General features: G+C 43.2%; 1 protein-coding gene across 2 annotated transcripts in view; it reads left to right on the forward strand.

Moving 5' to 3' along the window:
• ADAM33 (ADAM metallopeptidase domain 33) overlaps positions 1-26,128 on the forward strand; it is a 79,510-nt gene that overhangs the window by 20,040 nt on the left and 33,342 nt on the right. For both annotated transcript variants that reach the window (XM_077280379.1, XM_077280378.1), the window contains exons 4-10: positions 2,262-2,340; positions 6,970-7,046; positions 16,552-16,702; positions 16,798-16,851; positions 16,973-17,044; positions 17,130-17,299; positions 17,474-17,558. In XM_077280379.1, the coding sequence (XP_077136494.1) occupies positions 2,262-2,340; positions 6,970-7,046; positions 16,552-16,702; positions 16,798-16,851; positions 16,973-17,044; positions 17,130-17,299; positions 17,474-17,558 (688 nt within the window). The remainder of the gene's footprint in view (positions 1-2,261; positions 2,341-6,969; positions 7,047-16,551; positions 16,703-16,797; positions 16,852-16,972; positions 17,045-17,129; positions 17,300-17,473; positions 17,559-26,128) is intronic.

The following is a 26,128-nucleotide window of genomic DNA, read 5'->3' on the forward strand; positions in this document are numbered from 1 at the left end:
AGAGAAACATCGCACATGAAGTCTGAGATCGGTGGACATCTATCAGAATCGCCACCTTGAGGTTGCTTCCAAGCAGATGACAAATCTGAAGCTTCGGGGTCGCCGTGTCATTCTGAAACAGTGCTCCAACTTACCATGTGACGTATATGATCGGGGTGTAGGAACCAGAAGAGCCGCCAGCCGTGTGACACAGAAGGCATCCGTCTGTACCAGCAGCAACGTGAGCTAACTCTGATCGCTGCTGTTGCTGTCAGTCACAATACGATCACAGGGAGCCAGTAGACTACTAAGGCAGCCAGGGACTTCCTGGAGACCTCCATGTCTGCCGCTCGGCCTGGCTCCCCGTGACACGCAGCCTCGGGCCGAGCTTCATAGGAGAATGTCGGCTACATTCTGCACTGTGGTATTTCAGTATATTTTCTGAGTGATTGTTGATTGATCGCAGGTAAAAAAGAAGAGTAAAAATATCTCTAAAAAGTATAAATAAAAGTAATTACATGAAAATGAACATACTTGGAATCTCTGAGTCTGTAAAAGTCCGACCAAAATATAAAATTAATTAAACCAAAAAAAATAATTAAGGCTCCAGAATTGCCTAAAAAGCGCAATAACACATTGTGTGTACCCCATGACTATATCAGTGAAGCTACAGCGCAGCGCGCAATACACTAGACCTCACACCGCACCATCAACAGAAACATAGAAATAAGGTCGAGGTCTGAAAAAATGGCCACTCGCGCCTTCATTTGTTCTTTGTTATTACAAAGCTGGGAGTTTTTTTTCCATTTTTCACTTCAGTCTATGGTAAAATGAATGGCGTCAATCTAAACTACAACTTGTCCCACAACAAATAAGCCCCTGTAAGGTTCTATCAGCGGGAAAATATGGCAATTATGGCATTTGAAAGGAGAGGAAAAAAAGTACAAAAATTAAACATCTGTAAGTGGTTGCCAAACGAAAAAAACATGGGGTCACTGATTGCTGAAAAGTTAGCATCATGTTCTGTACCGATGAGACCCAATATTGTACCATAGTGTGGGCCTACCAGAGGATCCTCCGCTACTCTGATGGGTCAGTCCTACCCTGGTAGCCTTCATAATAAAGGGGGCTGCAAACTAATAATGTCAGTGTCACAATTCTGCCTGGTGTCCCAGGAGCAGGGATTCCTTCCATGTCCCTAACGTTAGGGGGTGCCCTAGCTCGCCCTGCTTCCCAGATTACTTCTGATGGTGAAGATGCCAGGGCCACATACCTTGCCTTATCTCCTGAATCCGCCCTCAGTCTGTACCCTTCCCCCACCAAGGGAAGATGGGAGTAATAGTATGCCACAATACTCCAACTAGGCGGAGGCTATGTGCACACGCTGCAGAAAGGTGTGCGGATTTTTCCGCATCTATTTTGCTAAATCCGCAGAAAATCCACGCTGCGGAATTACCGCGGATTAACCATGGTTTTTTGTGCGGATTCCACCTGCGGTTTTACACCTGCGGATTCCTATTGAGGAGCAGGTGTAAACTGCTGCGGAATCCGCACAAAGAATTGACATGCTGCGGAATAAACAACGCAGCGTTTCTGCGCGTTTTTTTTCCACAGCATGTGCACTGCGGATTTTGTTTTCCATTGCTTTACATGGTACTGTAAACTCAGGGAAAACTGCTGCGAATCCGCAGCGGCCAATCCGCTTCGGATCCGCAGCAAAATCCGCAGCGTGTGCACATAGCCTAACAAGGTAATACGAACAGGGGTATCGAAAAATACCAAACATACAAATATACTCACATATAACAGAGGAATGCTGCAGGGAGTGGAGAATGGGGTTAAACCAAAGTAGGAGAAGGAAGGGATTTACCACACACTCAAAACCTAGCAACAATCACAAATAAGTCCACCAAACGCCTTCTCCAATAGCAACCACCAACAACCTCCAGCCATGCAGCATTAGCTAGCTCTGACAATTGAGTGCTAGCCAGGGCCCAGATTATATAGGAGATGGGAGTGGCCAACAGTGAACAGCTCAGAGCCTTAATGCAGGACAGCTTCCAGGAGCTCTCAACTGAGCAGATTAACCAGTGCACTGCTATAAGAAACCTGTGCCATTTAAAATGAAGGTGAAGTGCTTCTAATTAGTGCAAGAGTAGGAGAAATCGTATACTGCAGTCTCCTGGCTCCTGTCTATCGCGATAAATCTGTGACAGGCAGACTATAAATGATAACTTCTGACCATTAACTATAAATGTATATTGTTCTTTATTTTGTGCTAGAAATCTTCTACCCCTGAACTTTACTGCATCTCATTACCAGGAGGATGGATCTCGGGTTACAGAAACACCAGGGCATCTGGTAACTATATCACATAAATCTCTGTAAAAGAATACCTGCCATGAGGGGAGAAAAGCAAATGTATATAATACACCAGAAGCATCCAGATATAGTTATATTCTTGTACATAGGAGCAGTAGTATAGCAGTTATATTATTGTACATAGGGGGGCAGTATTATAGTAGTTATAGTCTCGTACATAGGGGCACTATTATAGTAGTTATATTCTTGTACATAGGGGCAGTATTATAGTAGTTATATTCTTGTTCATAGGGGGCAGTATTATAGTAGTTATATTCTTGTACATAGGAGCAGTAGTATAGCAGTTATATTCTTGTACATAGGAGCAGTATTATAGTAGTTATATTCTTGTACATAGGGGCGGTATTATAGTAGTTATATTCTTGTACATAGGGGCAGTATTATAGTAGTTATAGTCTCGTACATAGGGGCAGTATTATAGTAGTTATATTCTTGTATATAGGGGCAGTATTATAGTAGTTATATTCTTGTACATAGGGGCAGTATTATAGTAGTTATATTCTTGTACATAGGAGCAGTATTATAGTAGTTATATTCCTGTACATAGGAGCAGTATTATAGTAGTTATATTCTTGTACATAGGAGCGGTATTATAGTAGTTATATCCTTGTACATAGGAGCGGTATTATAGTAGTTATATTCTTGTACATAGGGGGCAGTATTATAGTAGTTATATTCTTGTACATAGAGGCAGTATTATAGTAGTTATATTCTTGTACATAGGGGCAGTATTATAGTAGTTATAGTCTCGTACATAGGGGCAGTATTATAGTAGTTATATTCTTGTATATAGGAGCAGTATTATAGTAGTTATATTCTTGTACATAGGGGCAGTATTATAGTAGTTATATTCTTGTACATAGGGGCAGTATTATAGTAGTTATATTCTTGTACATAGGGGCAGTATTATAGTAGTTATATTCTTGTACATAGGGGCAGTATCATAGTAGTTATATTCTTGTACATAGGAGCAGTATTATAGTAGTTATATTCTTGTACATAGGAGCAGTATTATAGTAGTTATAGTCTCGTACATAGGGGCAGTATTATAGTAGTTATATTTTTGTATATAGGGGCAGTATTATAGTAGTTATATTCTTGTACATAGGAGCAGTATTATAGTAGTTATATTCTTGTACATAGGGGCAGTATTATAGTAGTTATAGTCTCGTACATAGGGGCAGTATTATAGTAGTTATATTCTTGTATATAGGGGCAGTATTATAGTAGTTATATTCTTGTACATAGGGGCAGTATTATAGTAGTTATATTCTTGTACATAGGGGCAGTATTATAGTAGTTATATTCTTGTACATAGGGGCAGTATTATAGTAGTTATATTCTTGTACATAGGGGCAGTATTATAGTAATTATATTCTTGTACAGAGGGGCAGTATTATAGTAGTTATATTCTTGTATATAGGGGCAGTATTATAGTAGTTATATTCTTGTACAGAGGGGCAGTATTATAGTAGTTATATTCTTGTATATAGGGGCAGTATTATAGTAGTTATATTCTTGTACATAGGGGCAGTATTATAGTAGTTATATTCTGTACATAGGGGCAGTACTATAGTAGTTATATTCTTGTATATAGGGGCAGTATTATAGTAGTTATATTCTTGTAAATAGGAGCAGTATTATAGTAGTTATATTCCTCTACATAGGAGCAGTAATATAGTAGTTATATTCTTGTACATTGGGGCAGTAATATAGTAGTTATATTCTTGTACATAGAGGCAGTATTATAGTAGTTATATTCTTGTACATAGGAGCAGTAGTATAGCAGTTATATTATTGTACATAGGGGCAGTATTATAGTAGTTATATTCTTGTACATAGGGGCAGTATTATAGTAGTTATATTCTTGTACATAGGGGCAGTATTATAGTAGTTATATTCTTGTACCTAGGGGCAGTATTATAGTAGTTATATCCTTGTACATAGGAGCAGTATTATAGTAGTTATATTCCTCTACATAGGAGCAGTAATATAGTAGTTATATTCTTGTACATTGGGGCAGTATTATAGTAATTATATTCTTGTACAGAGGGGCAGTATTATAGTAGTTATATTCTTGTATATAGGGGCAGTATTATAGTAGTTATATTCTTGTACAGAGGGGCAGTATTATAGTAGTTATATTCTTGTATATAGGGGCAGTATTATAGTAGTTATATTCTTGTACATAGGGGCAGTATTATAGTAGTTATATTCTGTACATAGGGGCAGTACTATAGTAGTTATATTCTTGTATATAGGGGCAGTATTATAGTAGTTATATTCTTGTAAATAGGAGCAGTATTATAGTAGTTATATTCCTCTACATAGGAGCAGTAATATAGTAGTTATATTCTTGTACATTGGGGCAGTAATATAGTAGTTATATTCTTGTACATAGAGGCAGTATTATAGTAGTTATATTCTTGTACATAGGAGCAGTAGTATAGCAGTTATATTATTGTACATAGGGGCAGTATTATAGTAGTTATATTCTTGTACATAGGGGCAGTATTATAGTAGTTATATTCTTGTACATCGGAGCAGTATTATAGTAGTTATATTCTTGTACATAGGGGCAGTATTATAGTAGTTATATTCTTGTATATAGGGGCAGTATTATAGTAGTTATATTCTTGTAAATAGGAGCAGTATTATAGTAGTTATATTCTTGTACATAGGGGCAGTATTATAGTAGTTATATTCTTGTAAATAGGAGCAGTATTATAGTAGTTATATTCTTGTAAATAGGAGCAGTATTATAGTAGTTATATTCTTGTACATAGGAGCAGTATTATAGCAGTTATATTCTTGTACATAGGGGCTGTATTATAGCAGTTATATTCTGGTACATGGGGCAGTATTATAGTAGTTATATTCTTATACATAGGGGCAGTATTATAGTAATATTCTTGTACATGGGGCAGGATTATAGCAGTTATATTCTTATACATAGGGGCAGTATTATAGTAGATATATTCTTGTACATAGGAGCAGTATTATAGTAGTTATATTCTTGTACATAGGGGAAGTATTATAGTAGTTATATTCTTGTACATAGAGGCAGTATTATAGTAGTTATATTCTTGTACATAGGGGCAGTATTATAGTAGTTATATTCTTGTACATAGGAGCAGTATTATAGTAGTTATATTGTTGTACATAGGGGGCAGTATTATAGTAGTTATATTCTTGTACATAGGAGCAGTATTATAGTAATTATATTCTTGTACATAGGGGCAGTATTATAGTAGTTATATTCTTGTACATAGGGGCTGTATTATAGTAGTTATATTCTTGTACATAGGAGCAGTATTATAGTAGTTATATTCTTGTACATAGGGGCAGTATTATAGTAGTTATATTCTTGTACATAGGGGCAGTATTATAGTAGTTATATTCTTGTACATAGGGAGCAGTATTATAGTAGTTATATTCTTGTACATAGGGGCAGTATTATAGTAGTTATATTCTTGTACATAGGAACAGTATTATAGTAGTTATATTCTTGTACATAGGAGGCAGTATTATAGTAGTTATATTCTTGTACATAGGGGCAGTATTATAGTAGTTATATTCTTGTACATAGGAGGCAGTATTATAGTAGTTATATTCTTGTACATAGGGGCAGTATTATAGTAGTTATATTCTTGTATATAGGGGCAGTATTATAGTTATATTCTTGTACATATGGGCAGTATTATAGTAGTTATATTCTTGTACATAGGGGCAGTATTATAGTAGTTATATTCTTGTACATAGGGGCAGTATTATAGTAGTTATATTCTTGTACATAGGAGGCAGTATTATAGTAGTTATATTCTTGTACATAGGGGCAGTATTATAGTAGTTATATTCTTGTATATAGGGGCAGTATTATAGTTACATTCTTGTACATATGGGCAGTATTATAGTAGTTATATTCTTGTACATAGGGGCAGTATTATAGTAGTTATATTCTTGTACATAGGGGAAGTATTATAGTAGTTATATTCTTGTATATAGGAGCAGTATTATAGTAGTTATATTCTTGTACATAGGAGCAGTATTATAGTAGTTATATTCTTGTACATAGGAGCAGTATTATAGTAGTTATATTCTTGTACATAGGGGCAGTATTATAGTAGTTATATTCTTGTACATAGGGGCAGTATTACAGTAGTTATATTCTTGTACATAGGAGCAGTATTATAGTAGTTATATTCTTGTACATAGGGGCAGTATTATAGTAGTTATATTCTTGTACATAGGAGCAGTATTATAGCAGTTATATTATTGTACATAGGGGCAGTATTATAGTAGTCTTTTTCCTCAGTACTGCTGTCTCTTTTGTCCTCTCCTCACTCCTTCCATCTTTCCTGTCCTCACCTCACTCCCACTATTTCTTCTCTCCTCTCTCCTGATGTATCTCCCGTCCTCTTCTTCCTTCTGCTGTCTCTTCTGTCCTCATTCCTGCTCTCTCCAGCCTTGTCTCTTTTCTTCTTCCTCTTTCCAGCTCCTGCTCCTCTCTTCATACCTCACTCCTGCTACCTCTTATGTCCTGCTTATCCCACACATAGCTCATTTGTGTAAATAAGAGGCGCTCTCTGAACCTGTGTCTGCTGCCAGGCTCACTGCTGTTATACCGGATCAGTGGAGGGAATCACCGGATCTGTGGCCTCAGTCTGCACTTGTCATGGTGTCAGGTGAGAATTTACATAATATCACAGATAGAGATGTTTATACAGGTTTATACAGCCACCACTAGGGGGAGCTCACTGCATACAGATTTATACAGCCACCACTAGGGGGAGCTCACTACATACAGATTTATACAGATCCCCTGTTTTGAGTTCCCTCAATTGGCAATAGTATCTATTCACATATCTGAATATAAATACATATACAGGTCCTTCTCAAAAAATTAGCATATAGTGTTAAATTTCATTATTTACCATAATGTAATGATTACAATTAAACTTTCATATATTATAGATTCATTATCCACCAACTGAAATTTGTCAGGTCTTTTATTGTTTTAATACTGATGATTTTGGCATACAACTCCTGATAACCCAAAAAACCTGTCTCAATAAATTAGCATATTTCACCCGTCCAATCAAATAAAAGTGTTTTTTAATAACAAACAAAAAAACCATCAAATAATAATGTTCAGTTATGCACTCAATACTTGGTCGGGAATCCTTTGGCAGAAATGACTGCTTCAATGCGGCGTGGCATGGAGGCAATCAGCCTGTGACACTGCTGAGATGTTATGGAGGCCCAGGATGCTTCAATAGCGGCCTTAAGCTCATCCAGAGTGTTGGGTCTTGCGTCTCTCAACTTTCTCTTCACAATATCCCACAGATTCTCTATGGGGTTCAGGTCAGGAGAGTTGGCAGGCCAATTGAGCACAGTAATACCATGGTCAGTAAACCATTTACCAGTGGTTTTGGCACTGTGAGCAGGTGCCAGGTCGTGCTGAAAAATGAAATCTTCATCTCCATAAAGCATTTCAGCCGATGGAAGCATGAAGTGCTCCAAAATCTCCTGATAGCTAGCTGCATTGACCCTGCCCTTGATGAAACACAGTGGACCAACACCAGCAGCTGACATGGCACCCCACACCATCACTGACTGTGGGTACTTGACACTGGACTTCAGGCATTTTGGCATTTCCTTCTCCCCAGTCTTCCTCCAGACTCTGGCACCTTGATTTCCGAATGACATGCAAACACTTAGCAACAGTCCAGTGCTGCTTCTCTGTAGCCCAGGTCAGGCGCTTCTGCCGCTGTTTACCTGGGGAATGCGGCACCTGTAGCCCATTTCCTGCACACGCCTGTGCACGGTGGCTCTGGATGTTTCCACACCAGACTCAGTCCACAGCTTCCTCAGGTTCCCCAAGGTCTGGAATCGGTCCTTCTCCACAATCCTCCTCAGGGTCCGGTCACCTCTTCTCGTTGTACAGCGTTTTCTGCCACATTGTTTCCTTCCAACAGACTTACCATTGAGGTGCCTTGATACAGCACTCTGGGAACAGCCTATTTGTTGAGAAATTTCTTTCTGGGTCTTACCCTCTTGCTTGAGGGTGTCAATGATGGCCTTCTTGACATCTGTCAGGTCGCTAGTCTTACCCATGATGGGGGTTTTGAGTAATGAACCAGGCAGGGAGTTTTTAAAAGCCTCAGGTATCTTTTGCATGTGTTTAGAGTTAATTAGTTGATTCAGAAGATTAGGTGTCATGATCTCTGCAGGCAGAGATCACAGCAAGCCTATAGAGGGACAAGCTCTCGGAAGATGGAACTATACTGACCATGAACTAAGCCTGCCGCGCAACTAGAAATAGCCAGGTAGCATTTCCTATTTATAGCTAGATGCCCAGCTCTGGCCTAAGACCTAAATAGCTAGCAGAGGGAAATATAAGACCTGGCTCACCTCTAGAGAAATATTCCAAAGAAGACAGTAGCCCCCCACATATAATGACGGTGAGTTCAGATGAAACAACAAACGCAGCAGGAAAATAGTCTTAGCAAATTTGAGGTCCGCTTACTAGATAGCAGAAGACAGATAGTATACTTTCATGGTCAGCAGAAAAACACTAACAAAACACCATCCAGAGATTACCTTAAACTCTGGCATTAACTCATAACGCCAGAGTAGCAATCCCTGATCAACGAGAGCTTTCCAGACACAGTAACAAAACTTCAGCTGTGAACTGGAACAAATAGGCAAAACAAAACATGGACAAAAGTCCAACTTATCTAGTAGTAGTCTAGAAGCAGGAACAAGCACTGAGAGGCATCAGATAACATTGTTGACCGGCAAGAAACCACCAGAGAAATGAGCTTAAATAGCGACACCCACTACTGATGGAACCAGGTGAAACAGGAAAGAGGATGACAAGTCCAATTCCACAAGCGGCCACCGGGGGAGCCCAAAATCCAAATTCACAACAGTACCCCCCCCTCAAGGAGGGGGCACCGAACCCTCACCAGATCCACCAGGGCGACCAGGATGAGCCCTATGGAAGGCACGAACAAGATCAGAAGCATGAACATCAGATGCATTGACCCAAGAATTATCCTCCTGGCCGTAACCCTTCCAGTTGACCAGATACTGGAGTCTCCGTCTGGAAACACGAGAGTCCAAAATTTTCTCCACAACGTACTCCAACTCACCCTCAACCAACACCGGAGCAGGAGGCTCAACTGAAGGTACCACAGGTACCTCATACCTGCGCAATAACGACCGATGAAAAACGTTATGAATGGAAAAGGACGCAGGGAGGTCCAAACGGAAAGAAACAGGATTAAGAATCTCCAATATTCTATAAGGGCCGATGAACCGAGGTTTAAACTTAGGAGAAGAGACCCTCATAGGGACAAAACGAGAAGACAACCACACCAAATCTCCAACACAAAGCCGAGAACCAACACGACGATGACGGTTGGCAAAACGCTGAGTCTTCTCCTGGGACAACTTCAAATTGTCCATAACCTGCCCCCAGATGTGATGCAATCTCTCCACCACCGCATCCACTCCAGGACAATCCGAGGATTCCACCTGACCGGAGGAAAATCGAGGGTGAAACCCCGAATTACAGAAAAACGGGGACACCAAGGTGGAAGAGCTGGCCCGATTATTGAGGGCGAACTCTGCCAATGGCAAAAAAGCAACCCAATCATCCTGGTCAGCAGAGACAAAACACCTCAGATATGTCTCCAGGGTCTGATTAGTCCGCTCGGTCTGGCCATTAGTCTGAGGGTGAAAAGCAGATGAAAAAGACAAATCTATGCCCATCCTAGCACAGAATGCCCGCCAAAATCTAGACACAAATTGGGTACCTCTGTCAGAAACAATATTCTCAGGAATACCGTGCAATCGGACAACATTCTGAAAAAACAGAGGAACCAACTCAGAAGAAGAAGGCAACTTGGGCAGAGGAACCAAATGGACCATTTTAGAGAAACGGTCACAGACCACCCAGATGACAGACATCTTCTGGGAAACAGGCAGATCTGAAATAAAATCCATCGAGATGTGTGTCCAAGGCCTCTTAGGAATAGGCAAGGGCAACAGCAGTCCGCTAGCCCGAGAACTACAAGACTTGGCCCGAGCACAAACGTCACATGACTGCACAAAGACTCGCACATCTCGTGACAGGGAAGGCCACCAGAAGGATCTTGCCACCAAATCCCTGGTACCAAAAATTCCGGGATGACCTGCCAATGCAGAAGAATGTACCTCAGAGATGACTCTGCTGGTCCAATCATCCGGAACAAACAGTCTATCAGGCGGACAACGATCCGGTCTATCCGCCTGAAACTCTTGCAAGGACCGCCGCAGATCAGGAGAAACGGCCGACAAAATTACTCCCTCCCTAAGGATACCTGTGGGTTCAGAATTACCAGGAGAGTCCGGGTCAAAACTCCTAGAAAGGGCATCTGCCTTAACATTCTTAGAACCCGGTAGGTATGACACCACAAAATTAAAGCGAGAAAAAAATAAAGACCAGCGCGCCTGTCTAGGATTCAGGCGTCTGGCAGTCTCAAGATAAATCAAATTTTTGTGGTCAGTCAATACCACCACCTGATGCCTAGCCCCCTCGAGCCAATGGCGCCACTCCTCAAACGCCCACTTCATGGCCAAAAGCTCCCGATTCCCAACATCATAATTCCGCTCTGCGGGCGAAAATTTGCGAGAAAAGAAGGCACAAGGTCTAATGACGGAGCAGTCGGAACCTTTCTGCGACAACACTGCCCCAGCTCCGATCTCCGAAGCGTCAACCTCAACCTGAAAAGGCAGATTCACATCAGGCTGACGCAACACAGGGGCAGAGGCAAAACGGCGCTTAAGCTCCTGAAAGGCCTCTACAGCATGAGGGGACCAATTAGCAACATCAGCGCCTTGTCTGGTCAAATCAGTCAGTGGTTTAACGACATCCGAAAAACCAGCAATAAATCGGCGGTAAAAGTTGGCAAAGCCCAAAAATCTCTGAAGACCCTTAAGAGAGGAGGGCTGAGTCCAGTCACAAATAGCTTGCACCTTGACGGGATCCATCTCAATGGAAGAGGGAGAAAAAATATACCCCAAAAAGGAAATTTTCTGGACCCCAAAAACGCACTTAGACCCCTTCACACATAAAGAATTAGACCGCAGAACCTGAAAAACTCTCCTGACCTGCTGGACATGAGAGTCCCAGTCATCAGAAAAAATCAGAATATCATCCAGATATATTATCATAAATTTATCCAGAAAATCGCGGAAAATATCATGCATAAAAGACTGGAAAACTGAAGGGGCATTAGAAAGACCAAAAGGCATGACCAAATACTCAAAGTGGCCCTCGGGCGTATTAAATGCGGTCTTCCACTCATCCCCCTGCCTGATCCGCACCAAATTATACGCCCCACGAAGATCAATTTTAGAGAACCACTTAGCACCCTCTATACGAGCAAACAAATCAGTAAGCAATGGCAATGGGTATTGATACTTAACAGTGATCTTATTCAGAAGCCGATAATCAATACATGGTCTCAAAGAGCCGTCTTTTTTTGAGACAAAGAAAAACCCAGCTCCCAAGGGAGAAGAAGATGGACGAATATGTCCCTTTTCCAAAGACTCCTTTATATATTCCCGCATAGCAGCATGTTCCGGCACAGACAGATTAAACAAACGACCCTTGGGATATTTACAACCCGGTATCAAATCTATGGCACAATCGCACTCACGGTGCGGAGGTAACGACCCAAGCTTGGGTTCGTCAAAGACGTCTTGATAATCAGAGAGGAACTCAGGGACTTCAGAGGGAATGGACGACGAAATAGAAACCAAAGGTAAGTCCCCATGAATACCCTTACATCCCCAGCTCAACACAGACATTGCTCTCCAGTCCAAGACTGGGTTGTGAGACTGCAACCATGGCAATCCCAGTACCAAATCGTCATGTAAATTATACAGCACCAGGAAACGAATAATCTCCTGGTGATCCGGATTGATACGCATGGTTACTTGTGTCCAGTATTGTGGTTTATTATTAGCCAATGGGGTGGAGTCAATCCCCTTCAGAGGAATAAGAGTCTCCAAAGGCTCTAAATCAAAACCACAACGATTGGCAAAGGACCAATCCATAAGACTCAGAGCGGCGCCAGAGTCAACATAGGCGTCCGTGGCAATGGATGACAAAGAGCAAATCAGGGTTACAGACAAAATAAACTTAGACTGAATGGTGCCAATGGAAACAGACTTATCAAGCTTCTTTGTACGCCTAGAGCATGCTGATATAACATGAGTAGAATCCCCACAATAGAAACACAATCCATTCTTCCGTCTAAAATTCTGTCGCTCGCTCCTGGACAGAATTCTATCACACTGCATACTTTCTGGCGTCTTTTCCATAGACACCGCCAGATGGTGCACCGGTTTGCGCTCCCGCAGACGCCTATCAATCTGAATAGCCATTGTCATGGACTCATTCAGACCTGCAGGCACAGGGAACCCCACCATAACATCCTTAACGGCATCAGAGAGACCTTCTCTGAAAGTTGCCGCCAAGGCGCACTCATTCCACTGAGTAAGCACAGACCATTTACGGAATTTTTGGCAGAAAACTTCAGCTTCGTCTTGCCCCTGAGATAGTGCCATCAAAGTTTTTTCTGCCTGAAGTTCCAAATGAGGTTCCTCATAAAGCAAGCCCAAGGCCAGAAAAAACGCATCCACATCGCGTAACGCAGGATCCCCTGCTGGCAATGAGAAGGCCCAATCTTGAGGGTCACCCCTGAGCAAGGAAATCACAATCCTAACCTGCTGAGCAGGGTCTCCAGCTGAACGAGACTTCAGGGACAAATAAAGCTTACAATTATTTCGGAAATTCTGGAAGCTAGCTCTATTCCCTGTGAAGAACTCCGGCAAAGGAATTCTCGGCTCAGATACCGGAGCATGTACCACAAAATCTTGTAAATTTTGTACTTTCGTGATGAGATTATTCAAACCCGCAGTTACACTCTGGAGATCCATTATTGTCAGGTGCACACAGAGCCATACAGAGATTAGGAGGAGAGAGAGAAAAAAGACTGCAGCAAGGCAGACTGGAGGAAAAAAAAAAAAAAATTCCAGCAGACTTCTTATAACTCTCCTTTCTCAACCTGGGTCTTTAACACTTTACTGGCCGGTCAAACTGTCATGATCTCTGCAGGCAGAGATCACAGCAAGCCTATAGAGGGACAAGCTCTCGGAAGATGGAACTATACTGACCATGAACTAAGCCTGCCGCGCAACTAGAAATAGCCAGGTAGCATTTCCTATTTATAGCTAGATGCCCAGCTCTGGCCTAAGACCTAAATAGCTAGCAGAGGGAAATATAAGACCTGGCTCACCTCTAGAGAAATATTCCAAAGAAGACAGTAGCCCCCCACATATAATGACGGTGAGTTCAGATGAAACAACAAACGCAGCAGGAAAATAGTCTTAGCAAATTTGAGGTCCGCTTACTAGATAGCAGAAGACAGATAGTATACTTTCATGGTCAGCAGAAAAACACTAACAAAACACCATCCAGAGATTACCTTAAACTCTGGCATTAACTCATAACGCCAGAGTAGCAATCCCTGATCAACGAGAGCTTTCCAGACACAGTAACAAAACTTCAGCTGTGAACTGGAACAAATAGGCAAAACAAAACATGGACAAAAGTCCAACTTATCTAGTAGTAGTCTAGAAGCAGGAACAAGCACTGAGAGGCATCAGATAACATTGTTGACCGGCAAGAAACCACCAGAGAAATGAGCTTAAATAGCGACACCCACTACTGATGGAACCAGGTGAAACAGGAAAGAGGATGACAAGTCCAATTCCACAAGCGGCCACCGGGGGAGCCCAAAATCCAAATTCACAACAATTAGGGTAATAGGTCGTTTAGAGAACCTTTTCTTGATATGCTAATTTATTGAGACAGGTTTTTTGGGTTATCAGGAGTTGTAGGCCAAAATCATCAGTATTAAAACAATAAAAGACCTGACAAATTTCAGTTGGTGGATAATGAATCTATAATATATGAAAGTTTAATTGTAATCATTACATTATGGTAAATAATGAAATTTAACACTATATGCTAATTTTTTGAGAAGGACCTGTATATACACACAGTCGGTATGGAAAGCATTCACACCCCTTTAAATTTTTTACTTTTTGTTTCATTGCAGCCATTTGGTAATTTAATTTAAAAAAAGTCAATTTTTTCTCATTAATGTTCACTCTGTGCCCCATCTTTACTGAAAACAAACAGAAATATAGGAATTTGTGCAAATTTATTAAAAAAGAAAAACTGAAATCTGCCATGGTCATAAGTCTTCAGCCCCTTTGATCAGTATTGAGTAGAAGCCCCTTTTGATCTAGTACAGCCATGAGTCTTCTTGGGAATGATACAAGTTTTTCCCCCCTGGATTTGGGGATCCTCGGCCAGTCTTCCTTGCAGATCCTCTCCAGTTCCGTCAGGTTGGATGGTGAACGTTGGTGGACGCCATTTTCAGGTCTCTCCAGAGAGGCTCCATTGGGTTTAGGTCAGGGCTCTGGCTGGGCCGGTCAGGAATGGTCACAGAGTTGTTCTGAAGCTGCTCCTTTGTTATTTTAGCTGTGTGCTTAGGGTCATTGAACCTTCGCCCAAGTCTGAGGTCCAGAGCACTGTGGAAGAGGTTTTCATCCAGGATATCTCTGTACTTGGCTGCATTCATGTTTCATTCATTGACAACCAGTCATCCTGTCCCTGCAGCTGAAAAACACCCCCAAAGCATGATGCTGCCACCACCATGCTTCACTGTAGGGATTGTATTGGGCAGGTGATCTTTTTAGTCATAGACCTGAGACAGGGACAAGGGGGCATCCTCTACGTCTGGAGGAAAGAAGGTTTAAGCATAATAACAGACGCGGATTCTTTACTGTAAGAGCAGTGAGACTATGGAACTCTCTGCCGTATGATGTTGTAATGAGTGATTCATTAATTACATTTAAGAGGGGACTGGATACCTTTCTGGAAAAGTATAATATTACAGGGTATATACACTAGATTCCTTGATAGGGCGTTGATTCTGGGAACTAGTCTGATTGCCATATGTGGAGTCGGGAAGGAATTTTTTTTCCCAATGTGGAGCTTACTCTTACCACATGGTTTTTTTTTGCCTTCCTCTGGATCCACATGTTAGGGCATGTTAGGTTAGGCTATGGGTTGGACTAGATGGACTTAAAGTCTTCCTTCAACCTTAATAACTATGTAACTATGAGCAGTGCCTGGTTTTCTCCACACAAACTGCTTAGAATTATCACCATAAAGGTCTATCTTCATCTCATCAGACCAGAGAATCTTATTTCTCATAGTCTGGAGTCCTTCATGTGTTTTTAGCAAACTCTATGCGGCTTTCATATGTCTTGCACTGAGGAGAGGCTTCCGTCGGGCCACTCTGCCATAAAGGCCTGACTAGTGGAGGGCTGCAGTGATAGGTGACTTTGTGGAACTTTCTCCCATCTCCCTGCTGCATCTCTGGAGCTCAGCCAGTGATCTTGGGGCTCTTCACCTCTCACCAAGGCTCTTCTCCCACAATTGCTCAGTTTGGCTGGACGGCCAGGTCTAGGAAGACTTCTGGTGGTCTCAAACTTCTTCCATTTAAGGATTATGGAGGCCACTGTGCTCTTAGGAACCGTGAGTACTGCAGACATTCTGTTGTAACCTTGGCCAGATCTGTGCCTTACCACAATTCTGTCTCTGAGCTCCTTGGCCAGTTCCTTTGACCTCATAATCCTCATTTGGTCTGACATGCACGGTGAGCTGTGAGGTCTTATATAGACAGGTGTGCGCCTTTCCAAACCAAGTCCTATCAATGTAATTACACACAGCTGGACTCCAATGAAGGCGTAGAACCATCTCAAGGAGGATCACAAGGAAATGGACAGCATGGGACTTACATATGAGTGTCTGAGCAAAGAGTCTGAAGACTTATGACCATGGAATAGTTCAGTTTTTCTTTTTTTAATACATTTTCAAAAATGTCTCCTTTTTGTTTTCAGCCAAGATGGGGTGCAGAGTGAACATTAACGAGAAAAAATGAACTTTTTTGAATTTACCAAATAGCTGCTATGAAACAGAGAGTGAAAAATTTAAGATGGTCTGAATACTTTCCGTACCCACTGTGTGTGTATACTGTATATATATATTTCTTACAGCGGTTATATAACTATTGGAGATGAGACATACAGCATTGACCCTGGCTCATCGAGATCATCAGACCACGTCATTACTATTCTTCACAACAAGCAGCTGATGGCCGACTCTCACCAGCGTCAGCAGCGCTCGCTACGGTCCATCATCAGAGAGGTATGACATGGGGTGTGTGAGACACTGGGGTCCTCTGGGTTATGTACCCTTAGTATTAGAAGCGCTGATCTCCATGTCTGATGCTGATGTCGTAGGGTCAGCGACAGATCTACAACATTGAGCTGTTCCTGGTGGCTGATCAGAAGGAGGTAAGCGTTCTCCACCACTGGAGCTGAGTCTAGGACGCCATCGTCCGGACTAGTGTTATTACGGATTTTCAGTTGTCTCTGCGGCTGCATATTATTAATGACCAATGTCCTCGTTCTGCAGTATCAGCGCCATGGAGCAGACCTGGAGAAGACCAGACACCATCTTATCTCGGTGGCTCACCACCTAAACCAGGTACAGCAGGGGTCTCCCATGTAACGGACTTTCAGCAGCGTCCTCCCCGGATCTCACTGAGAAATGTTTTATTTTACTTTGCTAGATATTATCAAGGATCAACTTCCAGGTCTTCCTTGTGGGGGTGGAGATCTGGACACAAGAAAACAAAGCTGTGGTGTCAGAGAAGGCCTCCACCACCCTGCAGAGGTTCCTGCAGTGGAGGACTGAGGACGTGCTGCCTCGCAAGCATCACGATAATATCCAGCTCATCAGGTTTGTGTCCCTACAATCTCCGCTGTCTAGAGTCTTCCAGAGTCACAGACTTCAAATCTCAGAACTTTCCTTATTGAATTTTTCCTACTTTTAAAATTGTGCGCAAAATATTTTCTTCTTCACCGCATGTCTATCATATGTGACGTCCTTCATGGCCTCCTCTCTTCCGTCCAGTGGCGCCCACTTCAAGAACCATGCATTGGGGGAGGCGTACCTGGCCAAGATGTGCACCGAGACTCAGAGCGGGGGAGTCATAAAGGTAAAGAGTTGCTGGACAGTCAGAGAGGAGGCGGTGGTCGGGGTTAAGACTGTTGTTGGGGGTGAGACTGCCGTCAAAGGGGAGGCTGTGGTTAGACTTGAGGCTTTAAATGGGGATTAGACTGTAGAGATGAGCCTGTAATTGGAGGTGAGGCTATAGATGAGGATTAGACTGTAGAGGAAAGGCTGTAGATGGAGGTGAGGCTATAGATGAGGATTAGACTGTAGAGGAAAGGCTGTAGATGGAGGTGAGGCTATAGATGAGGATTAGACTGTAGAGGAAAGGCTGTAGATGGAGGTGAGGCTATAGATAAGGATTAGACTGTAGAGGAAAGGCTGTAGATGGAGGTGAGGCTATAGATGAGGATTAGACAGTAGAGGAAAGGCTGTAGATGGAGGTGAGGCTATAGATGAGGATTAGACTGTAGAGGAAAGGCTGTAGATGGAGGTGAGGCTATAGATGAGGATTAGACTGTAGAGGAAAGGCTGTAGATGGAGGTGAGGCTATAGATAAGACTGTAGAGGAAAGGCTGTAGATGGAGGTGAGGCTATAGAAGAGGATAAGACTGTAGAGGAAAGGCTGTAGATGGAGGTGAGGCTATAGAAGAGGATTAGACTGTAGAGGAAAGGCTGTAGATGGAGGTGAGGCTATAGATGAGGATTAGCCTGTAGAGGAAAGGCTGTAGATGGAGGTGAGGCTATAGATGAGGATTACACTGTAGAGGAAAGGCTGTAGATGGAGGTGAGGCTATAGATGAGGATTAGACTGTAGAGGAAAGGCTGTAGATGGAGGTGAGGCTATAGATGAGGATTAGACTGTAGAGGAAAGGCTGTAGATGGAGGTGAGGCTATAGATGAGGATTAGACTGTAGAGGAAAGGCTATAGATGGAGGTGAGGCTACAGATGAGGATTAGACTGTAGAGGAAAGGCTATAGATGGAGGTGAGGCTACAGATGAGGATAAGACTGTAGAGGAAAGGCTGTAGATGGAGGTGAGGCTATAGATGAGGATTAGACAGTAGAGGAAAGGCTGTAGATGGAGGTGAGGCTATAGATGAGGATTAGACTGTAGAGGAAAGGCTGTAGATGGAGGTGAGGCTATAGATAAGACTGTAGAGGAAAGGCTGTAGATGGAGGTGAGGCTATAGATAAGGATTAGACTGTAGAGGAAAGGCTGTAGATGGAGGTGAGGCTATAGATGAGGATAAGACTGTAGAGGAAAGGCTGTAGATGGAGGTGAGGCTATAGATAAGGATTAGACTGTGGAGGAAAGGCTGTAGATGGAGGTGAGGCTATAGATGAGGATTACACTGTAGAGGAAAGGCTGTAGTTGGAGGTGAGGCTATAGATGAGGATTAGACTGTAGAGGAAAGGCTGTAGATGGAGGTGAGGCTATAGATGAGGATTACACTGTAGAGGAAAGGCTGTAGATGGAGGTGAGGCTATAGATGAGGATTAGACTGTAGAGGAAAGGCTGTAGATGGAGGTGAGGCTATAGATGAGGATTACACTGTAGAGGAAAGGCTGTAGATGGAGGTGAGGCTATAGATGAGGATAAGACGGTAGAGGAAAGGCTGTAGATGGAGGTGAGGCTATAGATAAGGATTAGACTGTAGAGGAAAGGCTGTAGATGGAGGTGAGGCTATAGATGAGGATTAGACTGTAGAGGAAAGGCTGTAGATGGAGGTGAGGCTATAGATGAGGATTAGACTGTAGAGGAAAGGCTGTAGTTGGAGGTGAGGCTATAGATGAGGATTACACTGTAGAGGAAAGGCTGTAGATGGAGGTGAGGCTATAGATGAGGATTAGACTGTAGAGGAAAGGCTGTAGATGGAGGTGAGGCTATAGATAAGGATTAGACTGTAGAGGAAAGGCTGTAGATGGAGGTGAGGCTATAGATGAGGATTAGACTGTAGAGGAAAGGCTGTAGATGGAGGTGAGGCTATAGATGAGGATTAGACTGTAGAGGAAAGGCTGTAGATGGAGGTGAGGCTATAGATAAGACTGTAGAGGAAAGGCTGTAGATGGAGGTGAGGCTATAGATGAGGATTAGCCTGTAGAGGAAAGGCTGTAGTTGGAGGTGAGGCTATAGATAAGGATTAGACGGTAGAGGAAAGGCTGTAGATGGAGGTGAGGCTATAGATGAGGATAAGACTGTAGAGGAAAGGCTGTAGATGGAGGTGAGGCTATAGATAAGGATTAGACTGTGGAGGAAAGGCTGTAGATGGAGGTGAGGCTATAGATGAGGATTACACTGTAGAGGAAAGGCTGTAGTTGGAGGTGAGGCTATAGATGAGGATTAGACTGTAGAGGAAAGGCTGTAGATGGAGGTGAGGCTATAGATGAGGATTACACTGTAGAGGAAAGGCTGTAGATGGAGGTGAGGCTATAGATGAGGATTAGACTGTAGAGGAAAGGCTGTAGATGGAGGTGAGGCTATAGATGAGGATTACACTGTAGAGGAAAGGCTGTAGTTGGAGGTGAGGCTATAGATGAGGATTACACTGTAGAGGAAAGGCTGTAGATGGAGGTGAGGCTATAGATGAGGATTAGACTGTAGAGGAAAGGCTGTAGATGGAGGTGAGGCTATAGATAAGGATTAGACTGTAGAGGAAAGGCTGTAGATGGAGGTGAGGCTATAGATGAGGATTAGACTGTAGAGGAAAGGCTGTAGATGGAGGTGAGGCTATAGATAAGACTGTAGAGGAAAGGCTGTAGATGGAGGTGAGGCTATAGATGAGGATAAGACTGTAGAGGAAAGGCTGTAGTTGGAGGTGAGGCTATAGATGAGGATTACACTGTAGAGGAAAGGCTGTAGATGGAGGTGAGGCTATAGATGAGGATTAGACTGTAGAGGAAAGGCTGTAGATGGAGGTGAGGCTATAGATGAGGATTAGACTGTAGAGGAAAGGCTGTAGATGGAGGTGAGGCTATAGATGAGGATTAGACTGTAGAGGAAAGGCTGTAGATGGAGGTGAGGCTATAGATAAGGATTAGCCTGTAGAGGAAAGGCTGTAGATGGAGGTGAGGCTATAGATGAGGATTACACTGTAGAGGAAAGGCTGTAGATGGAGGTGAGGCTATAGATGAGGATTAGACTGTAGAGGAAAGGCTGTAGATGGAGGTGAGGCTATAGATGAGGATTAGACTGTAGAGGAAAGGCTGTAGATGGAGGTGAGGCTATAGATAAGGATTAGACTGTAGAGGAAAGGCTGTAGATGGAGGTGAGGCTATAGATGAGGATTAGACTGTAGAGGAAAGGCTGTAGATGGAGGTGAGGCTATAGATAAGGATTAGACTGTAGAGGAAAGGCTGTAGATGGAGGTGAGGCTATAGATGAGGATTAGCCTGTAGAGGAAAGGCTGTAGATGGAGGTGAGGCTATAGATAAGACTGTAGAGGAAAGGCTGTAGATGGAGGTGAGGCTATAGATAAGGATTAGACTGTAGAGGAAAGGCTGTAGATGGAGGTGAGGCTATAGATGAGGATTAGACTGTAGAGGAAAGGCTGTAGTTGGAGGTGAGGCTATAGATGAGGATAAGACTGTAAAGGAAAGGCTGTAGATGGAGGTGAGGCTATAGATAAGGATTAGACTGTAGGGGAAAGGCTGTAGATGGAGGTGAGGCTATAGATGAGGATTACACTGTAGAGGAAAGGCTGTAGATGGAGGTGAGGCTATAGATGAGGATTAGACTGTAGAGGAAAGGCTGTAGATGGAGGTGAGGCTATAGATGAGGATAAGACTGTAGAGGAAAGGCTGTAGATGGAGGTGAGGCTATAGATGAGGATAAGACGGTAGAGGAAAGGCTGTAGTTGGAGGTGAGGCTATAGATGAGGATTAGACTGTAGAGGAAAGGCTGTAGTTGGAGGTGAGGCTATAGATGAGGATAAGACTGTAGAGGAAAGGCTGTAGATGGAGGTGAGGCTATAGATAAGACTGTAGAGGAAAGGCTGTAGATGGAGGTGAGGCTATAGATGAGGATAAGACTGTAGAGGAAAGGCTGTAGATGGAGGTGAGGCTATAGATGAGGATTAGACTGTAGAGGAAAGGCTGTAGATGGAGGTGAGGCTATAGATGAGGATAAGACTGTAGAGGAAAGGCTGTAGATGGAGGTGAGGCTATAGATGAGGATAAGACTGTAGAGGAAAGGCTGTAGATGGAGGTGAGGCTATAGATAAGGATTAGACTGTAGAGGAAAGGCTGTAGATGGAGGTGAGGCTATAGATGAGGATTAGACTGTAGAGGAAAGGCTGTAGATGGAGGTGAGGCTATAGATGAGGATTACACTGTAGAGGAAAGGCTGTAGATGGAGGTGAGGCTATAGATGAGGATTACACTGTAGAGGAAAGGCTGTAGATGGAGGTGAGGCTATAGATGAGGATTAGACTGTAGAGGAAAGGCTGTAGATGGAGGTGAGGCTATAGATGAGGATTAGACTGTAGAGGAAAGGCTGTAGATGGAGGTGAGGCTATAGATAAGGATTAGACTGTAGAGGAAAGGCTGTAGTTGGAGGTGAGGCTATAGATGAGGATTAGACTGTAAAGGAAAGGCTGTAGATGGAGGTGAGGCTATAGATAAGGATTAGACTGTAGGGGAAAGGCTGTAGATGGAGGTGAGGCTATAGATGAGGATTACACTGTAGAGGAAAGGCTGTAGATGGAGGTGAGGCTATAGATGAGGATTAGACTGTAGAGGAAAGGCTGTAGATGGAGGTGAGGCTATAGATGAGGATAAGACTGTAGAGGAAAGGCTGTAGATGGAGGTGAGGCTATAGATGAGGATAAGACGGTAGAGGAAAGGCTGTAGTTGGAGGTGAGGCTATAGATGAGGATTAGACTGTAGAGGAAAGGCTGTAGTTGGAGGTGAGGCTATAGATGAGGATAAGACTGTAGAGGAAAGGCTGTAGATGGAGGTGAGGCTATAGATAAGACTGTAGAGGAAAGGCTGTAGATGGAGGTGAGGCTATAGATGAGGATAAGACTGTAGAGGAAAGGCTGTAGATGGAGGTGAGGCTATAGATAAGGATTAGACTGTAGAGGAAAGGCTGTAGATGGAGGTGAGGCTATAGATGAGGATTAGACTGTAGAGGAAAGGCTGTAGATGGAGGTGAGGCTATAGATGAGGATAAGACTGTAGAGGAAAGGCTGTAGATGGAGGTGAGGCTATAGATAAGGATTAGACTGTAGAGGAAAGGCTGTAGATGGAGGTGAGGCTATAGATGAGGATTAGACTGTAGAGGAAAGGCTGTAGATGGAGGTGAGGCTATAGATGAGGATTACACTGTAGAGGAAAGGCTGTAGATGGAGGTGAGGCTATAGATGAGGATTACACTGTAGAGGAAAGGCTGTAGATGGAGGTGAGGCTATAGATGAGGATTAGACTGTAGAGGAAAGGCTGTAGATGGAGGTGAGGCTATAGATGAGGATTAGACTGTAGAGGAAAGGCTGTAGATGGAGGTGAGGCTATAGATAAGGATTAGACTGTAGAGGAAAGGCTGTAGTTGGAGGTGAGGCTATAGATGAGGATTAGACTGTAGAGGAAAGGCTGTAGATGGAGGTGAGGCTATAGATGAGGATTACACTGTAGAGGAAAGGCTGTAGATGGAGGTGAGGCTATAGATGAGGATTAGACTGTAGAGGAAAGGCTGTAGATGGAGGTGAGGCTATAGATGAGGATTAGACTGTAGAGGAAAGGCTGTAGATGGAGGTGAGGCTATAGATGAGGATTAGACTGTAGAGGAAAGGCTGTAGTTGGAGGTGAGGCTATAGATGAGGATTACACTGTAGAGGAAAGGCTGTAGATGGAGGTGAGGCTATAGATGAGGATTAGACTGTAGAGGAAAGGCTGTAGATGGAGGTGAGGCTATAGATGAGGATTACACTGTAGAGGAAAGGCTGTAGATGGAGGTGAGGCTATAGATGAGGATTAGACTGTAGAGGAAAGGCTGTAGATGGAGGTGAGGCTATAGATGAGGATAAGACTGTAGAGGAAAGGCTGTAGATGGAGGTGAGGCTATAGATGAGGATTAGCCTGTAGAGGAAAGGCTGTAGATGGAGGTGAGGCTACAGATGAGGATTAGACTGTAGAGGAAAGGCTATAGATGGAGGTGAGGCTACAGATGAGGATAAGACGGTAGAGGAAAGGCTGTAGATGGAGGTGAGGCTATAGATGAGGATTAGCCTGTAGAGGAAAGGCTGTAGATGGAGGTGAGGCTATAGATGAGGATTAGACTGTAGAGGAAAGGCTGTAGATGGAGGTGAGGCTATAGATGAGGATTAGACTGTAGAGGAAAGGCTGTAGATGGAGGTGAGGCTATAGATGAGGATTAGACTGTAGAGGAAAGGCTGTAGATGGAGGTGAGGCTATAGATGAGGATAAGACTGTAGAGGAAAGGCTGTAGATGGAGGTGAGGCTATAGATGAGGATTAGACTGTAGAGGAAAGGCTGTAGATGGAGGTGAGGCTATAGATGAGGATTAGACTGTAGAGGAAAGGCTGTAGATGGAGGTGAGGCTATAGATGAGGATTAGACTGTAGAGGAAAGGCTGTAGATGGAGGTGAGGCTATAGATGAGGATTAGACAGTAGAGGAAAGGCTGTAGATGGAGGTGAGGCTATAGATGAGGATTAGACTGTAGAGGAAAGGCTGTAGATGGAGGTGAGGCTATAGATGAGGATTAGACTGTAGAGGAAAGGCTGTAGATGGAGGTGAGGCTATAGATGAGGATAAGACTGTAGAGGAAAGGCTGTAGATGGAGGTGAGGCTATAGATAAGACTGTAGAGGAAAGGCTGTAGATGGAGGTGAGGCTATAGATGAGGATTACACTGTAGAGGAAAGGCTGTAGATGGAGGTGAGGCTATAGATAAGGATTAGACTGTAGAGGAAAGGCTGTAGATGGAGGTGAGGCTATAGATGAGGATTAGACTGTAGGGGAAAGGCTGTAGTTGGAGGTGAGGCTATAGATGAGGATTAGACTGTAGAGGAAAGGCTGTAGATGGAGGTGAGGCTATAGATAAGGATTAGACTGTAGAGGAAAGGCTGTAGATGGAGGTGAGGCTATAGATGAGGATTAGACTGTAGAGGAAAGGCTGTAGTTGGAGGTGAGGCTATAGATGAGGATTAGACAGTAGAGGAAAGGCTGTAGTTGGAGGTGAGGCTATAGATGAGGATAAGACTGTAGAGGAAAGGCTGTAGATGGAGGTGAGGCTATAGATAAGGATTAGACTGTAGAGGAAAGGCTGTAGTTGGAGGTGAGGCTATAGATGAGGATTAGACTGTAGAGGAAAGGCTGTAGATGGAGGTGAGGCTATAGATGAGGATAAGACTGTAGAGGAAAGGCTGTAGATGGAGGTGAGGCTATAGATGAGGATTAGACTGTAGAGGAAAGGCTGTAGATGGAGGTGAGGCTATAGATAAGGATTACACTGTAGAGGAAAGGCTGTAGATGGAGGTGAGGCTATAGATGAGGATTAGACTGTAGAGGAAAGGCTGTAGATGGAGGTGAGGCTATAGATGAGGATTACACTGTAGAGGAAAGGCTGTAGATGGAGGTGAGGCTATAGATGAGGATTAGACTGTAGAGGAAAGGCTGTAGATGGAGGTGAGGCTATAGATGAGGATTAGACTGTAGAGGAAAGGCTGTAGATGGAGGTGAGGCTATAGATGAGGATTAGACGGTAGAGGAAAGGCTGTAGATGGAGGTGAGGCTATAGATAAGGATTAGACTGTAGAGGAAAGGCTGTAGTTGGAGGTGGGCTATAGATAAGGATTAGACTGTAGAGGAAAGGCTGTAGATGGAGGTGAGGCTATAGATGAGGATTAGACGGTAGAGGAAAGGCTGTAGATGGAGGTGAGGCTATAGATAAGGATTAGACTGTAGAGGAAAGGCTGTAGATGGAGGTGAGGCTATAGATGAGGATAAGACTGTAGAGGAAAGGCTGTAGATGGAGGTGAGGCTATAGATGAGGATTAGACTGTAGAGGAAAGGCTGTAGATGGAGGTGAGGCTATAGATGAGGATTACACTGTAGAGGAAAGGCTGTAGATGGAGGTGAGGCTATAGATGAGGATAAGACGGTAGAGGAAAGGCTGTAGATGGAGGTGAGGCTATAGATGAGGATTAGACTGTAGAGGAAAGGCTGTAGATGGAGGTGAGGCTATAGATGAGGATTAGACTGTAGAGGAAAGGCTGTAGATGGAGGTGAGGCTATAGATGAGGATTACACTGTAGAGGAAAGGCTGTAGATGGAGGTGAGGCTATAGATGAGGATTAGACTGTAGAGGAAAGGGTGTAGATGGAGGTGAGGCTATAGATGAGGATAAGACTGTAGAGGAAAGGCTGTAGATGGAGGTGAGGCTATAGATGAGGATTAGCCTGTAGAGGAAAGGCTGTAGATGGAGGTGAGGCTATAGATGAGGATTAGACTGTAGAGGAAAGGCTGTAGATGGAGGTGAGGCTATAGATGAGGATTACACTGTAGAGGAAAGGCTGTAGATGGAGGTGAGGCTATAGATGAGGATTAGACTGTAGAGGAAAGGCTGTAGATGGAGGTGAGGCTATAGATGAGGATTA

The sequence above is a fragment of the Ranitomeya variabilis genome, chromosome 1, assembly GCF_051348905.1.
Source record: "Ranitomeya variabilis isolate aRanVar5 chromosome 1, aRanVar5.hap1, whole genome shotgun sequence".
NCBI classification, from domain to species: Eukaryota; Metazoa; Chordata; class Amphibia; order Anura; family Dendrobatidae; genus Ranitomeya; species Ranitomeya variabilis.